This window comes from Tyto alba, unplaced genomic scaffold, assembly GCF_018691265.1.
Source record: "Tyto alba isolate M040663 unplaced genomic scaffold, T.alba_DEE_v4.0 Super-Scaffold_7, whole genome shotgun sequence".
NCBI classification, from domain to species: Eukaryota; Metazoa; Chordata; class Aves; order Strigiformes; family Tytonidae; genus Tyto; species Tyto alba.
Window position 1 is genome coordinate 39,789,470 of NW_024881328.1, and position 17,536 is coordinate 39,807,005.

The 17,536-nt window shown below is 38.5% G+C and overlaps 1 protein-coding gene across 5 annotated transcripts in view; it reads left to right on the plus strand.

The window, feature by feature from the left end:
• Positions 1-17,536, plus strand: part of SPAG16 (sperm associated antigen 16) — a 421,290-nt gene that overhangs the window by 207,288 nt on the left and 196,466 nt on the right. For all 5 annotated transcript variants that reach the window (XM_033010723.2, XM_042783833.1, XM_042783830.1 and 2 more), the window contains exon 11: positions 3,882-4,025. In XM_033010723.2, coding sequence (XP_032866614.2) covers positions 3,882-4,025 — 144 coding nt within the window. The remainder of the gene's footprint in view (positions 1-3,881; positions 4,026-17,536) is intronic.

The following is a 17,536-nucleotide window of genomic DNA, read 5'->3' on the forward strand; positions in this document are numbered from 1 at the left end:
GGTGATTTTGTGAGATACTTTAGCCACTAAAATGATTTCAAAATTTTAGGGGTTTTTGTAAACCTTACTTCCCTGCCCCTGTGCAACTGCGTTTAACTGCTGTTATGCCTTAGCAGAGGTGTGAGATGATGCTTTCTTTGTTTTATAATTGCTCTTCACATACGAGCACTGTGTTTTGTCCCTTGAACGAACCGGGGCTCAGCAGGAACATTGCTACATTAGGACTTCAGGGAACCTCGAGACACCAACCAGTCTCTTCTGCTAACCACGATGGAAGTAATCTACCTAGGTACTACGTGATAGGTGTGCAGAAAGCTTTAAACACAGGCTAACGATGTCAGATGGCTATCGGTTCCAATCTTTCAGAAACCTTATTGCCAGAAATTTTTCCTTCTCATCTAACTGAAATCTCCCTTGCCTCAGTGCAATGTAGTTAGTGTTTGTATTAAAACAAGCACACAGTTAAGGTTACGCAGACAGCTTTGGATTTAACACTTTTTAACCTGAAGGTTGATTTTATATGTGTGAAATGATCAAATGTAGTACATGCTGAAATAGAGAGTATTTTGCATCTGAAGATAACATATTTTTATTTATGCTTCAGTCAAAATAAATTAAAATAATCAATGATTGTTTTGAAAGCAAATTACTGGGAGCACTATATATCTACCATGGCAAGTGCTGAAGAGATGAGAATGTCTTACAATGCCAGAATGAGTTGTGTAAACATGGGTATTTATATACTCAACAGCAGCAGATCTCTGAGAGTTTTTTTTGTGGGTGTTGTTTTTCTTTTTTTTTTCTTGGCTGAGTCTCCTCTGATCCCACTTCTATCCCAAAGGAGGAGGAGGAGAAAACTAATGTTCCTATCACACATGTTCCATTATTGATTTCCATTCCAATCTACCCAAAGTCTTCTGTGCTGGAAATAATTAGACCCTGTGAACAGAGATGAAGCAAAAATCTATACAATGCTGGATTGCCAGAAATGAAGACAAGGGTGCCTAATTAATGTTGCATATAGAACGCCTTTTGGATGAATGGTCTCCCCTTTCTCAGAAGCAGCTCAACAGTGGTTATGTCACAAATTTGCTGTTAATTAAATAGTGTTCACTGTGTGCCTGTAAAAATGGCATGGAGAAAAAAAAAAAAAAAAAAAAAAACATTGGACAGCAGCAACATTATACAAGAGCTCTGCAATTAAAAGCTTGTGAAAAATAAGCTAGCAGGCTTCATACTGACGGCAAGATCTTTTCTTCCCTATGAAATTCACTTTATGGATTGTCTCAAAGCTCGTTAGGATCATCTAGTCACTGAAGCAGTTTGGACATTTCAGCAATTGGACTGGAAGTGTGTTGGGAGGATCAAGAACAGGAAGAGCGTTCCTGGGAGGTGAGGCAGGGTGAATGATGGCACAGCTCGCATCCAAGCCCGTGGGCAGGGGCTGCTCAGAAAGTGAGTCGGGATCTGGAGGGAGCCAGTAGATTAACTTCTCTCTGAGCGAACGGTGGACTGCAGGCGATTTAAGTTAGATTGTGTAACACATCTTGGGAACTGAGAAGGCAGATATTTAGGAAGAATGTAATAGATAACTGATGGAAAGTCTTCACAACAGGCATGCACGCGGCTGATAGCAGAAATACCTGGAGGGAAGAACTGGAGGGTATCTGAAATAGCTGAAAGAGATGAAAAGTAAAATGTAGACTGCATCCATATGACACTGTTTTCTTGTTTGTTTTCTCTAAATAACACAATAATAAAGTTGTTCCCAAAAGAGAAGAATCCAGTCTTTTAACTGCATCATAGACAGGCCTGGATCGGTGTTTAAGCTTCCTGCACGTGCTGTCGAGGGTTTTGCAACAGGCATTCTCGTCTCCCTCCCTAGTCTTCCTGAATCCACTTCTGTTTCTTTTTCCCTTGCCATTCCCTTGCTGTGTCCAGAAGAGCTGAGGAGCTTGTTGCTAGCAAGTAAAAGATACTCCTGCACTGGTTTTGCTCCCGTGCGGTGCACGGCCAGGTGTGTGCCAGTGAGGAAGGTCTGCTGTTTTAGAGGCTGAGAGAAGACTCTGTGTGCAACCCTGATGGATTTGTCTTAATAGTTATTAGCCCGCTCATTTTTCTGTGAAGCTGGTCTCCTTTTTAGCAGTCCCCAGAATAACAATGCTACGTGCTTATGCATGCTGCAGAAAACAGCAATGGGATTTCTGGCATGTCAGAGGTCTCCGATAGTAGAGGGATTCTGGGACAGTTCTCATCCTGTAATTTGCAAGCCACTGGTGTGCCTTCTTTCAGCCTTTAATTCTCTCCTTTTATCTCTATTCCCTCCTTGCTCTTCTAGATATCTGTTGTGGCCGATCTAAGTGATACAGTTGCTTTCTGTACATCTCTGGAGAATTTAAATAGCATCATTCCCTCCTCTTTTCTTCCTATAAATGCAAAGAAAGTTTCTCTTCTTTAGGCAAAGATAGAAAACTTTTTTTTTTTTTTCTCTAAGAAACTAGAGAATGAGTAAAACCCAGGCTCCTTGGTTGAGCAGATGAATTCAACTGATGAATCTTTAGAAATCTTCCTAGACTGTGCCTTAAACTGCAAGGAGATGTGTTTTCTGATGAAAATCTAGTTGACATAAATATGTTTTTAGCATAGATTTGATGGAGGCTATTATTTTTCCCAATATAGTAGAAGCTGTGGTTCTGCTTTAGGAATGTTATTAAATAATTTTAGTGCAGGAGAAAGGTAGTATTAAAACAGAGATTTTTATAATAGCATGCCTTCTAGGACCTCTTTTTTCTTCCCATTTGGCTGCGTAGCATCGTCTCTCTCTACTCTCATTTGGTTTTAACAAGTATTTTTCTCTGCAAATTGTCAGCTCTGATGTGCAACTGAAATAGGTGCACACACAGGTTGTGATTCCGCTCCCCATTGTTGCGTTGTGATTCGGAACTCCAGATTTAATGTATTTAAATAATCTACTCTTGGGACTTAAGTCAACTCCTAGATACTCTTTGATGTTCAAGAAATAGTAAAGCATTACAATAATTTAAATCAAATAACCAAATCCATATGAAATACACTACTTGTTATCTTTCCAACAGATTTATTTTCTTCCCTGGATCCATTTTAAGCTGCACTGCAGTTGCCAAATCAAAAATAAACTGAGTTTTCAGTATAGGGGTGTGATAAGTGTATGATTTCCATTACATCCCAGTGTGCTATATAATAAAAAATGAAAACATGTAACACACTTTGAGTATAGAATTGAAATGGATTTTCTGACCTAGTCCCAGCGAATAGGTGCTAAAGTGATGGCAAAGACTGTAGCTCCTGGACTGTAATTATCATTTGGGTTATTTCTCAGTGGTGGGAGACTTTAGACCTGTGGGCACAATGAAGGAGAAAACAAAACAAAACAAAAAAGCAGAGTCCTTTTGTCCTTTTCCCTTTGGCCATCAGCAGCAGACTGACAAGCCAATGCTTTTGAAGTTATTTTGGGTGCGTGAAAAAGTGATTCACGTTCATGTGGCTTGTTCATCCATTACCCTGTTGCATGTTTGTAAGAACATAATCTAACAGAGTATTTTAAGACATATTTGATTGTTTTAATCAACTGGAACTTCAGGACAGTGTGAAAACAATTCTGGTTTCACAAAGGTTGGTCATGTTTTGTTGTTTTCTTCAGTAGCAGCAGAAGCTCACCTACATAGCATGTATTTTAAATTCGTAAGAGCACAGGGAGCATCACTAGATCACTAGTTGTTCAGTCCCTCCAGAATCAAAGTCCTATGTAGCTGTTGCCCTGAGTTAAATGAATCTCACTGCTGTGTATTTCACATAGAATGGAATTGATACAGAATGTAATCTGCCTTTCTTTTCTGTTGTAGCTTGGCTTTACATCCCCAGAAAGATGTTGTAGTCACTGGCAGTGATGACCACCTCTGGAAAATGTGGGCTTTACCTGATGGGAACATCATCATGGCAGGTGAAGGTCACACTGATCGGCTCTCAGGCTGCTGCTTCCATCCAAGGTTAGTGCAAACAGTCCCCTGAACTCCCACTAATCCCTTCTGGGGAGTACTTGTTTGCTCTTTCTTTGTTCACTGGCCTGCTTTGATGACTTTCTATTCTCAGTGTAACCCTGCGCTCTCTGCTGAATTTCCAAACATGTAGATAAATGTTCCTCTGGCTTTCAGTGTGTTGACTTAAGATTGATTGCTTTTAGTATTTTGTACATCTTAAACTTTGTCCATGTGCCAGTGCACGTAACAAGGAGTAATAAGCTTTTTAGGTCTCGCTATATTCATTTTCTCCGTGTTCATGCACTATAACAAACACGATTCCATTATTAATAAAATACAGAAAAGTTGATTTCTTATATTAGGCATTATTTGTCATATGATTAAGAGTATTGGAGTTTACCTAGAGAATAAGAACATGAGCATTCCTCCTTTATACAGATTTGAAGCTGAATTAATAAATAAAAGTGAACACTGAAAATGAGAAATAAATATTTAGGTTACAGGGGTCATGAGAATAGGCCAAACATAAAGTAGATTTCTTGGTCATTCTGTTGAAAAATAGAATGCCGTTTTACTCTCAGAAAAAAAAAAAATATCCATTTGTTAACACTGAGCCTCTATATGTTAAAATGATTTTGCATCAGATTTGTGAGGCTGCAGTTGTAATAGTTCTTTACTGTTATTATAATAAAGGTCTGCCAGGCAACTCACCTGAGATTCACTTACAAAAAAGAGCATTTTTAAACCTCCAACCTTGTATTTTCATTGTATTTATTTTATGAAGCAATACTAGCTCTTTCCTTCATGAGAAGGAAAAGTATCCTGTTTAACTTGTGGTTCTTCCTGATTTCTGGTATTGTAATGGGTTAGCAAACACACACAATCTTCTGAACATAAGGAAATCCCCTCCCTCTTCTCAAAACCTCAGGAACATGGAGTCACGCTTTCTGAGGTGAATTAAACATGCACTCACCCTTCTCATGCATCTCTTTCTCCTGTGAAACAGGCTTTTTCTTAAGATGCTTGTGTCTCCATGTTCTCTTTTTCGTGTGTATATCCTTAGAAATAATTTTATACATTAAAAGTAAAAGAATAATATTTAACTTAAATAATTGCATACAATATAGGAGGAGAGAAATGGAAAGCTCAGCTTCTTATTTTAAGATGGTAGAAAAATTTTTCTATTGCACAGAGTTTGTGAACATGCTGGACATCCTAAGTCTAACTTGCAGATAAACAGAACACTGCCTTACCCCTTACCTGTTATGAATATAAAACTCATCACAGAGAAAGAAGGGAAAAGACAATTAGAAGAGCGTGTTATCATTTATAAAGCTGCTGGGCATGCTAATCAGATTTCGATAATGCATTGTTACCATGACACCCGCTGACTCAGAGGCTCAAAACTATTTTCTCATTAGTCTTTGACCAGAATACAGTCCTTTCAGTAAGCTTTCCTATTTCTCATTCAATTATTGAAATTAAAATGAGTTGAGGTACATCATCATTCTCTTGCAGTATAAATTGACTCCTGCTGAATGCTCTGGAGTGATTCAAAAGCAGTGCTGTTAAGATTTTGTCTTCTGTAACTGGATAAAATATATATAATGTGACAGAATACATTTAATCAAACTTTATTTTTTTTCTTTTAATTCGGGGACTTCTATGTATCAGGTGTTCTGGAAGTAAAAACAATTAAATAAAAATGGAAAGTTCTTATAGAATATTTCTGGAGTCAACTGTAGATAGCCTCTAGTTTTGTTCCTGTTTTAAAGATTTAAAATAATGTTCATCCAGAAGTTGAAAAGAAAAATACTTTTGTGGCATTGGGCTATTGAATTGTGATCCAGAAATCTGGGTAGAACTCCCACACTTTGACATTCTTTCCTTTTTGATAGAGCGTTTCTCCTCTGTTTCTTCTCTCCATCCATAAAATCAGATTTAGAAGAATCTCCACCTCTGGTGTGAGAAATACCGTAGCCACAGGACGTGTATGCATGCACAGCCACTCACACACAAGTCCACTTTCAAATCACCTATGGATAGCATGAAAATAATTCACAGTGTACTAACAATATGAGGAGAAACAAATCTAGAGCCATGATGTGAACTTAACTGGTGTTTCTGCACATACAAAACACTTAAAATTCCAGAAATCCTTTTTCACATGTTCACAGTGTCCTATTACTTGAACAAGGGTCTTTCTCATGGTTGTCTCTGTGCCACCACTGTGTAAATAGGGGAAAGGTTGCAAGTCTCATTGGTAGCTGTGTAGATCTGTAATGTTCAAGCAAAAGGTGCTGTTGCATTTCTATATACACAGCTTCTCCAAGAGCAGTGAGAGTATGTGGGTTGGTAGTAGGAACTTACTGCTATACAATAAAAGGGTAGAGACGTGTTTCTAGCTCTGGACCTTTCCTGCTGATTAATACATATTGGTGTTGAGGATTGTCACGTGAATCTTTCCCAGTACTGATGTACAACAATATCGTTAAGGATCATAATGCCATTGTGTCTTAGGGACAAAGGCCACTGAGTTTCTGAAGAGTTGTTGGATGGAGGAGATGGAGGAATCTCATTTTCCCCCCTCATTGATAATGTGCTTCATTCCGTGATTATTTTTGCTTAAAAACACGTCTCCTTCACATCTGAGCTAAGTAGAGTGAGGTGAGAGTGCATGGTTTGCTGAAGCTCTGCAGCCCAGTGGTGTATAATTTTTTTACATTGCACCCAGTACTCTTTGGTCTGTACAAAAGGTCTTAGTCCCCCATGTGTTCTCCCTGCATGGTAGTGGCTCCCAGGACAATAGATGAAGGGGAGCAGACCAGCTCTGTGCCTGTGAGGAGAGCAGAACACCTCTGTTGTGACACTCTCTGCAGATCTGAAAGTAGAATTTTGCCTTAAGCTTTTTAAATAAAAGTAAAATTTCAAACAGATCCCATCATCTACAGAGTTCAGCAGCTGGAAGGAGAGGGGAGAACAGTGCTTCCTTTTTGAAGCTCGGGTGAAAACTGGTCAAACTTCAAAAACAAACATGATTTTTACTTTGGTCTGGCTGAATAGGACTTTGCAGATGAATTAGCTGTGGTAAGTTCCTGTCACTCTTGAACAATTTAGGAATATTTTCCAACGTATCTTTTATATGCGTGAAGGAGTGAGAGAGTCAGAATGACTCCTGCCACAGTTATCCACGTGGGCTTCCTGTTCAAAATCTGGATAGCTGGAGAAGAGCTGTGTAGTGTACCTGTGGATAACGTGTGGCCTAAATGTTTGGAATCACAGACAAAAATCTGCATCTTCTGCCAGCTTCCAGAATTTGCTGAGGATGTTAATGCTGCACCTTTAAGAACCACACTCTAATTACACTAAGTTATTTCATGACTTGTACTAGATTTATTTATCTTTATTACTAACCTTCCTGGGTGGCTAAAGAATCAAGCTCTGCAGCATAGCAGAGGTGTTTGTTAATGTCCGATAAAATCCCAGTGAACAGTAAAATATTGTATTCTTGCTCCACATGTGTGCTGGTATAATACATAATGTCCTTAATATATTCATAAATATTAATCAAGTCAACTCTTCTAAAATGTTTGTAGCCCTTTTCATGCAAACATTGTTTGAGTCTATGGAATACAATGAATTTCTGAACTGAAAAGAAGTACAAACTGTAGGTTCCTAAAGCTATTTAAAACTTGCGCTGAAAATTGTCAGATTGTCAACTCTTTTGTAATGTCCTGTTCACATGAGACAGAAGCAGAATTGGTTGCATTCTTTCTGTTGCTGTTTCAACTCTCACAATTACTGAGGAAAGAAGTCAAAACTCTTACCAGTTTATTTATTATACCAAAAACTACCAGAGCAGTGATCTTGGACTGTATGGATTTTCTTTAAGTTCTGTTGCTATTGGAAAACTGGAGGTGGGTATTGTCTCCTCAGTAATTAGGAAAAAAAAAAAATAACATTAATGCATCAGGCATCTTGAAAATAAAGATAGTTAATGTTTGCTGTCCTAGAAAAAGGTGCCAGTGAGGGGCTGCAAGAAAAAGATGAGGTGTTGGACCAAATGAACAATCTATGTTCTGAAAGAAAAGAAGCAGCTCCAGGTTGTATCTCTCAAAGCTTAAGGAGCTGCTGTTACCCTCATGGAAATCTGTGCATGGATAGATGAGAAAGACAACCTTGTGGAGAGAGGGTGCAGAAGAAATTAGCAAAATATATTGAGGATGGATGTGAGGACTCGGAGAGTGGTTGAATGGGTTGGGGAGGGAATAGCAATTCCAGGTGGGCTTGAACAAGAAGCTTTTAGGGGAATTCTGTGGCACATTGGAGCAGGCTGTGGAGGTGCAGTGATTTTGAGGCTCCCTGAGTGACTGGGGGGGTTGTGCGAGACAGCAATAACACATTTATGAATGCTTGGTCTCCAGAAAGCTCTAAGCACCTGTCTCTAAAACCAAGGTCTCTTACAGCTGCATAAAGCTGAGCAGCACAAAATCACTGCTGAACTTCTGTTGGCCAACACAGAAGCAGCCAACAGCTGTGAAGTCTGCTCTTGACTTTAGCTATGCCTTGTCTTTAGTGGAAATTTGAGGCTCGAAATGGGGAAGACACAATATGATTTGGAAAATCCAGTTGGATGCTCCAGTTGACCTCTTCCAGGCTTAAAATCTGCGGTGCTGTGGGTGGCTGAGTACTGTGGCAGCCTTTTGAATCTAAGTCCAGAATGTTGCTGACAATCCTGAATGAGAGAAAGGAGCCAGGATAGTGATGTTTTCTCAAACTTTTAAAGATCAAGTGACTGATAAATGCGAAATTCTGGAAGTAAGACTTTGTCACAGTGGAAGGGATTTCTTCATCGTACAAAAACTTTTAAGGTTTAAAAAAGTAAATTCCTGAGCTGAATTGACATCAAAATAAAATGAGAAACTGAAATGAATTCTTGCTCAGGTAAGTCCCTGATTTTGTTTTTTACATGATTTTTATATATTTTATTATGTCATTTGGGCTTCTGAAGACACTATCCAGAGATGAATTTTAATATGAAAGAAGGGTAGACTGCAAGACCCAGAAAAGCAGCAATCAAGGAGTGGAGGGAAGGTGTGGAGAAACCTCTGAGAAGAGATGGGAGAAGGGGGCAAAATTCAGGAGGGAAGGTGCTCACAGGAAGGAGGGGCAGGCTGGATTTCAAGCCAACCATGCTCAGTTGTTCAGAGGTAACAGGCAGAATCTGATGCTGCTCATTGCTCACTGTGTCTCAGAGGACTTGTGCTTGGAGAAGCAGGGAAACGTTGAAGAGTGAAAATCAGACTTGACAGCTTGGCAGATACATGTACAATTTCAGGATTTCACAGTGGACACGCTTTCATAGTTTGAGAGCCCAAAGTGCTTTGATTATCAAGGTGAATTACAATCAGGGAGCATGCTTCTTTTTTTGTCCCCCACCTCTACAGCTCTTGAACGACATTCCAGGCTGAACTGGTGAGGAGGGTCCCATTAGTGGTAGATGCCGATGCATTGATCCACAGCAGTCTTCTTGCCAATTATAATATTCTTATATATCATTGTGTGGTGAGAAACATCTGCAGGGTATGAAGAGAGTCAGACAATATGACACTAAAAATAAATGGCTTCTTTCTTTTTGCTTACATTTTACAAATAATATTTTTTAAATAACTAAAACTGTACATGGCCCATGAAGCCTTAGCAAATGAAAAGCATTTAATGACATATTGAGTGACTAGGTTCTTTAGTCACAATAACAGGATAATTTAAAAAATTCTACTGACATCAAATATATTCCTCCTCATACTTTAATAATTCCTAATGCTAGTCTTAGATTTATTTCTATTTCTTTGGGAAGAAATAGGAATTATCTATTATGCCATTTTGTTTAATGTACTGACTTTCAAGTATTGATGCTATAGTTATTTGGTGAAACTATGTAGACTTCCAGATCAAGCTGTTATTGCTTAAGTTATGATTCCACTGACTCCAAGATGTTACTACAAGCTCATGTTTGTTAGGTTTAGCTAAATACAGCAGAATTTGTCTGTATGTAAGCTATGATTTAACATTAAGTTGTGCGATTTGACTATGCTACTGGAGGATCTTTCTAATTAGAGACCTTGACACCCACTTTTGGGGCTCTTCAAAAAATCTGCTGACAGGAAGAAAGGTTTCAAGTCAGTGATTTCAAGTGTTGGTTTTTGTTACCACCCATTGCTTAGAGCCACTGCCCAGACTGGGTTAACAGTCATGCTGGGGTAACACCACCCATGTTAACCCACTCGGGACCAAAGGAAGTTCTCCAAGATGTTGAGGGAGGAACAGGCTGAGAATTCGGCTCCATCAGGGACCCTTTCAGATTCTATTATGGAAAAATTTCAGCTGTGCTGTGCTCAGGTACCATCCTGTTTATTGGGCACCAGATCGTTTTTCCAGTGGCATTAAAGGGTTGTATGGGTTTTTGTGGGATTACTGCCCAATCCCAAACTTGTCTACACAGGCCCGGATAATTTACTGTGTAGGCTCTGTATTGCTCTGCAATATGCTTCCAATTTGTCAGCTACGTGCAGATGAGTCCGGAGTGCTGAGCACACGCTGCCCAGGTGGCCTGCAGATGTGCAGCAAGCGCAAGACATCCCAGAGACGTGTTCAGCCCATTCAGGAAACTGCTAGATTCATTATGGACAACAGAGGTATACAGAGATCTTGGAGAAAAGATGAGATGATTTAATGATCAATCACTCTTTAAATTATGGAGTACCATTAATTGCATCTTTCAGCCTGAGATTAAGGAGCCGAAATGACAAAACTAGCCTTTGTAGGTCACAGTACTCATGGCCCGTAGATGCCCATGGGGGAGGAAGGGACCTTCACTGCCCTGGGAGGGTTCACAGGGGCCCTTGCTAAGAGAAGCTCTGTGTTCAAATGAAGAGTAAGACTAGTCAGGCAAGCTGCTGAGTCCATCAGAGAGCCAGGGAGGAGGAGGAACTAAAATGTCAGCGTTCACCCTTTCTGTGTGGCCACTGAGCCAACCAGACTTACAGTCCTCTCAGTTAAAGGATCTTGGAGATTACTGTTAACATATGGTTCATAAGCAGTGAGCTTCAGAAGTTTTTTTTTTTTTTTCTGCTAGTTTTGAGTCATAAATGCTCAGTCTCCACTTTATACATTAAACAAGGCTGAGACTTAAACACCACTAACACCGCTTTAAGCATTAACAAAACTGAAAGTTGTAAGATTGGTATTAATCACGAAGGTTTCTATTGGCTATAAGTGGAATGGAATTATTCTGATTTGTGCCTTGAAACAGAGATTTTAAAACCTAACTCAGGGTTCACTGCAGAAACAGATGGTTTTTATTTATCCTTTTATTACTATTGATAGCTATTAAAGAAATACAAGATAGTCTGCTACATTTTACTTAGCACTTTTGAACAGGATTTGTATTGAAAAGGCATAATGATATAATTTCTTAGAGGATCTTGGATTCTCATATAGTTCAGCAAAGCCTTTAGTTACCAGATTACATAATAAATTTGAGAATAGTTAGAAACTTCTTTTGAGTGGCACGATTAATTTTTAGTCATCTAACTGGCTTTATGTAACACATGATATTTAGAAGGCTGGGCATTTGTTAAGATATTTTATCAAACTGAGCTAATACAGGAAGTCAAAAGAAAAAAAGTTGCATTTATTTATTCTGCAAAGAAAAAAATATTTCAGAAGTCTTTCAGTCAGTTTCCCAGCGTACAGTATTAACCATGTACTTAGTGTTTTCAAGCATAGCAAAATTTTAATTTCAGAAGCAGCTTTGTTTATTTCAGGATCTTTGGCAAGCTTCATACTTTTTATACAAGGAAACGGTCTTCACGTAACTTCATTCTCTCTCAGACCTACAAAGTCTACTGTTTTTATTTCACAAACATGTTTGAGTGGGTGGGCGGGCATTAGATTTCCTTTGGGATTCTCAATCTCATTATTTTTATCAATAAAAAGCCTCTGCTGGACAAAGGAATAAATCACATATAAATGAAATATGAGAGATTACATGAGAAGCTCAGCTTTTGCTTACTCTAATCCAATATCTTTAGCCAAACATCTCAATGTCAAAGGCTTTATAAGTATTCTACAGGATCATTCTGGCAAAGAGAAATCAATAACCAGGTAATGGATTTGATTAAAATTTTTCCCCTTCCACCCACTCCCATAAGCCAAATGTTTCTACCCATACTAATCTCTTCTGGCACGTTGGTTATTCTCTGTGGGTTTTTGGGTTGTGTACATATATAATATGTCTTATAACATTTCAGAGGGCTGTGTTAAATATTGGTGAGTATCTATTTTAAGAAAAAGCCATGTTTGTATCTCATTTTATTTTTCTTCAGACCAGTTCTGCAGTGTACTTTGGGAAGATAGGGGATGATAGTAATTGTAACTTTGCTACACATTTAGATCCTGTTTTGTTGTGCAGAAGTTGCCTTTTTTCTGCTACTCCTCCCAAGCTGAGGAGAGCTTTCTGACACAGGCCAGTGTACCCAGCAGATGTCCAAGCTTCTGGAGATACTCTTTGTTGCCAAACATCAGGTGTCTTCTTTATCCCGGTCTTTCTGATCTTCTGACTTTGAGATGGTTCTATCAGCAGGCCACGGGCCATCTGGAACATTTGACTTTAGAAATATTTTATTAGACCATTAGTGTTCTGCAAGAATGTTACCTCTCCTTTAAAGAAGTTGTTTTCTGCATCAATAGGAAGACCCCAACAAAGTTGCTATTGCATGCATTTTGAAGTTGAGTCACAGCTGCTGTAACTGTAGAAATTTGTTTGGACTTTGCATCACTTTTTCTATTTTTAAATATATCCTTCAGTTACCAGACCTGTCCTTGAAAGCTATTCTAAACTAGAGATACTTTGCAGGACAAAATGCAACTTCTTTCTTTTATATCAGGAACCTTAAGAGTCTATCATCATATATTGATTTTAAAAAGCAAACAGTCCGCAGTTTCAGAGTGTGGTTACTGAATAGGCATCACTTTTCATCCAGAATGACCATGCTTTAATGAAAAACTACCTTTGGCTTCTATTTCTTGGATGGTGGAAATATTGACCACTCAAAGTTTGAGTGATTCACTAACAATATCTCCATTACAGTAATTCAGCAAACAGCAGGAGAGAGAAATGCTGATGACAGTTGAAGAGAGGAAAGGGAGGAAACTCTCTGACAGAAGAAGCAGTCCTCCTATAGAGCAAATGCAAATGTGTATCTGAAATAATTACAGGAAGAAAATATGATGTGATAAAATGCTGTCCTTTTAAGAAACTGATCTGTAGTTATTTTCACAGGTAGCTTTACACTCTTACTGAATTTTAAAACCAGAGTTTGAAAACCTATTACAGTTTTTGTGTAAAACTAATAAATAATAGGAAACCTTTTCAATATTTAAGGTAAACCATGACATAATATTTTGAAGACCAAAGATTTTTATACCACAGCCATTTTGTTGATTGTCCTTTTAGGTATTTTCTGCTGGTTAGCACGCATGGCTGAGATTTTAAAAAGCTCTTGTACAGTGGCATCTGGTGAAAGGTGTTTGGAGTCTGGTTGTTTTAATTATTTTTCTTTACCCTTTAAGGCATTATTGTAACTGAAATGAAGTGAGGTCTCTCGTGTTTTAGAAATTTCTGATAGGATGCTTACACCAATTGTTTTTTATCTTTTTGTGTATTGCTAAGGAGGTGCAGTTGTAAACATTGTGAAAAGTGCAGTTGGTTTCTTCATCTGTATGTTTTCTGTCTGCTGTATGTTTTCTTTTGTGTGGAAAACCTAGTGAGAAACTTAATTTCTCTTTGTCTCGGTGGAGGAAGACAGGAATGTGGTTTCTGAAGTGTATGTAAATCCTCTTTCACTGGGTGTGTATATGAGCATATGCCTGCTTCCAAGCAAGCTGACAAATTACAGGTTTTCCTGAGTTCCCCAGAGTTAAGACTGAGTGGCAGTTTGCTTTCAGCGAAAGCGAAGACTCTGCTAGGAAGGACAGTTAAAGAGTCTGTAAGAGGGCAAAGAAAAGAGTCGGAGGCAATCTGCTTCAAAGGGATGTTACTCAGATTTACGAAACACCAACAGAAAAACCCAGGGAACCCCCGGTGACATCAACCCCTGACGAGCTCTCTGCAGGTGGCTGGAGGACGCTCAGTCCCCACCACCTCATGGGCAGAGGGAACACCAGGACCAGCACATCCCAGCACATCCAGCTCGCTCCCCTCGGAGCAGCGGCTGCCCCGGTGCCGAGCGGGGCCCCGGAGCTGGTTTACTCCTGAGGAGGAGACGAGGGGCCAGAGGGGAGGACTCAGCCCACCCGGCACTGGCCAGAAACGTCAACAGCTTGAGAAATGGGAACTGTGATAACATGAAACCCTCATTTCTGCAGCTCTCTACTGAAACAAGTCGTTAATTCATACAGCTGTAGGTTTGAGGAAGTATTGCATTTCCCTCACAAAGCGATACCCCTTGATTTTACTCATTATTTTTAATTATGTATTATATTGGATGATATTTTTATACTTTTCTGTGTAGCAAATGTATAATTACAATTTTTTTTTCTTCATAGATGTTAAGGGTCTGTCTAGTCTTACACACATGCACACACACGTTCTCTCAAATAAAAATGAATCCTTGGCCACAATTTTTCAAAGAATTTTCCCTGAGAAAGTGCGAGTGGGTCCCAAAGGATCGGTCTGTCAACACTCTAATTTGTTTTTTAAAATAGTTTTAATATGATACTATCGGATTCCATTTTGATCAAATCAAGCAATTTAATTCAAACTCAGGATTCCATAGGCAGTTCATAGAGGGCTTCTGTGGGGTTTTTTTTGTCTAAACTTTGCCTTGTTCATTTTTGGTTTTTGTGTGTTCTTTTCAGATGAACTAAGTCATTTTTTACTGATTAATTTGTTGCCCCTCCATCATAAATATGAAACATCTCTTTTAAAGCTTCTTTAAAAAAGTTGTCAGTCTTCATACTCCCAGTATGAAGTATTTGACCTCAGATACATTTGAACACCTATTGGGAATAAAAAAATAGCTAGTCTTTGTATAGTATCATTTACATTTTTATTTAGCTATCTTATATCACTAAAATTTTATGCTTGTCTATAAGGTGAATAGTTTTCAAATTTTCTGAATGCTTTGCTTACATAGAAATAATCTCACTTTCCTTAAATTATTGTCTTGTGTTCTACATTCTCTCGTTACCTGAATTTTAGACCTGAAAACAACCATATTTAATATTAGGAGCATTAAAGCAATCTAATCATATTGGTTGAAAAGGCACAGTGATTCTCAGTTTCACAAAACTGGTGTCAAGTTTAATCATTCTCTTCACAACAGAAGTTTATTCAGTTATTCAAATTCAGTAACATTTTGCTGTGATTGTTTTGACTCTTAGAAATTAAGAGGAAACTTTCTGATCAGCTGTGTGGGTAATTAGATCTGGTGTTTACTTGAAAGAAATAAAATAATTTCTATATGATAACTGCTTTGATAGAGAAAGGGAGAATGAATATGCAGTTGGAATCTCTATAAAGAGTACCAACCTATTAGTTCAGCTTCAGTGAAGCCGGGAATAAGTTCTGTGACAGTTTTGCAGAAATTTCCTTGCTCTTCAAGGACTTCTTGGGTTTTTTATCCTACACATCACCTTGATTTTCAGTTTCTGCTGGTTCTGGTACAACTTCTGCCTGAGAGTAACCAGAAGCAATTCAGTTTTGCAGATCTTCATTTATTTAGGTTGTGAGATAAAGATGTTGTTCACTGTGGTGGCTTCAGATTTGGAGTAGTTTAGGTTTTCTTCTAGCTTCATCAGCATCCCTATTTGAGGATGGGGAGTTGGAATTACAGAGAGCTGGCTGCCTCCTTGCTTGGGTTGGTCTTCGTTACAGTGGTCTCATCCTGTGTTTCTGCTGGATGTCTCACTCTCTATTATGAGTCTTTATACACGTCAAAACATCTCTCTTAATAGAAACTCTTGTGTTATGTTTCTTTACGTACATTTATAATCTTGATGCCTTTAACATTCTTGGTTCATTATTGTTTTCTTCTGTGCAATAAAGGCAATTGTTTTTTCCCTAAAGTCTGCTGCAAGGGTTCTAGTGGAGTAGCTAAGGAGATATCCATGTTTGTTATATTGTTAAAATGTGCGTTTTCTAAAGTGTAGCTGTTAAAATAACAAACATTAGTGTTAGAGTTGACTAGAGAATGGCAATTCAATTGAGGCAATGTCTAAGATATTTGAATTGGAAATAAACCTCAAATATTTAGAATGTTTACAAAAATTGAATTGAACTGAAATGTCTTATTTTCAAGGTCGGAGGCTTAGGTCTAGTATAAATATAGCTTTGATACTTTTAAAAAAGATTGTAGAAGGTGAGGGGGCTTTTTTATCAGTAAGGCTGATTTATTTGATTATATTTCTGGCTTGAAGTATTTAGACAGAGGTTCAAATCCCTGTGTTGCCTGATGCTGCAGGTTTTTGTTATGCCTGTGCCAGTTCTGTGGCTGGCTGCTGTGGCAGGGCAGGATCCTGAGCCTTTTCTCCTCAGTCCGTATCCAACCACTCGCTTCCAGTCCCTGGACTTGGGCAGCTCTGGTGCACAGTGAGCCTGTTTGGAGGACTTGACTGCCAGGAAACTTCATTTCCATTTTTTTTTTTTTTTTCTGCAGGATTATTTTTCTGCTAATATAATGCTAATGAGGGGAATGTGTGGCTGAGGAATGCAATATGAAACCTCATCCAGTCACAGTGATCTATCTGGCATGAGAAATAGTGCTCTGAATTAGATGGAGGAAAAACTTGATTACTGGTTTGTCACATTTGAAGTCAGGACCTTCCCTTTCACACGGTAGCGTCAGTGTCCGTCATGTATTTAATCTTGCCAAAAATGATCTAACCAGTACTATTCAGTAGCTGTTGGAACAATGAGCACTTACTGGTTGGTGATGCATTGCTTTTAATTAGATACTTTAGCTCAAATACACAAGATTCATCCTTGCAAGGTTTAATATATGGTTGTTTTAGTCTTGGATACTATTTAATTTCACTGTATATCTGTAGCATTTCCTAATGCGTTTCTTTTGTATTTAACATGGTATTTCGTAAACCACGTGAACTTTTTGCCATAACCCTTGAGCAAGATGTTTTGGGATCAATCCACGGAGATTCTGGATTTCCTGGTGTGAATCACAAATCATTTTTAGCATCTGATAAGGTTTAATGGTGGAAGTAAGGAAAATTTGTCTTGAGTACAAACTCCAGATATGAATTGTACTGTCATTTATTTGTTGTATTTATGCATTTTCCCTCATGCTGTATTGTTGCAGTAATTTGGATAACTTCGGGTACAAAACAGTTTCAGAAGCACAAGTAGCAGGGGGAGTTGACTGTGAATGAGCATTGGGACTTGTTTGACTGTTGAAGGACACAGGTGTGGGACCATGTTCCTAGCTTGTTGTAATTGTGTTCTT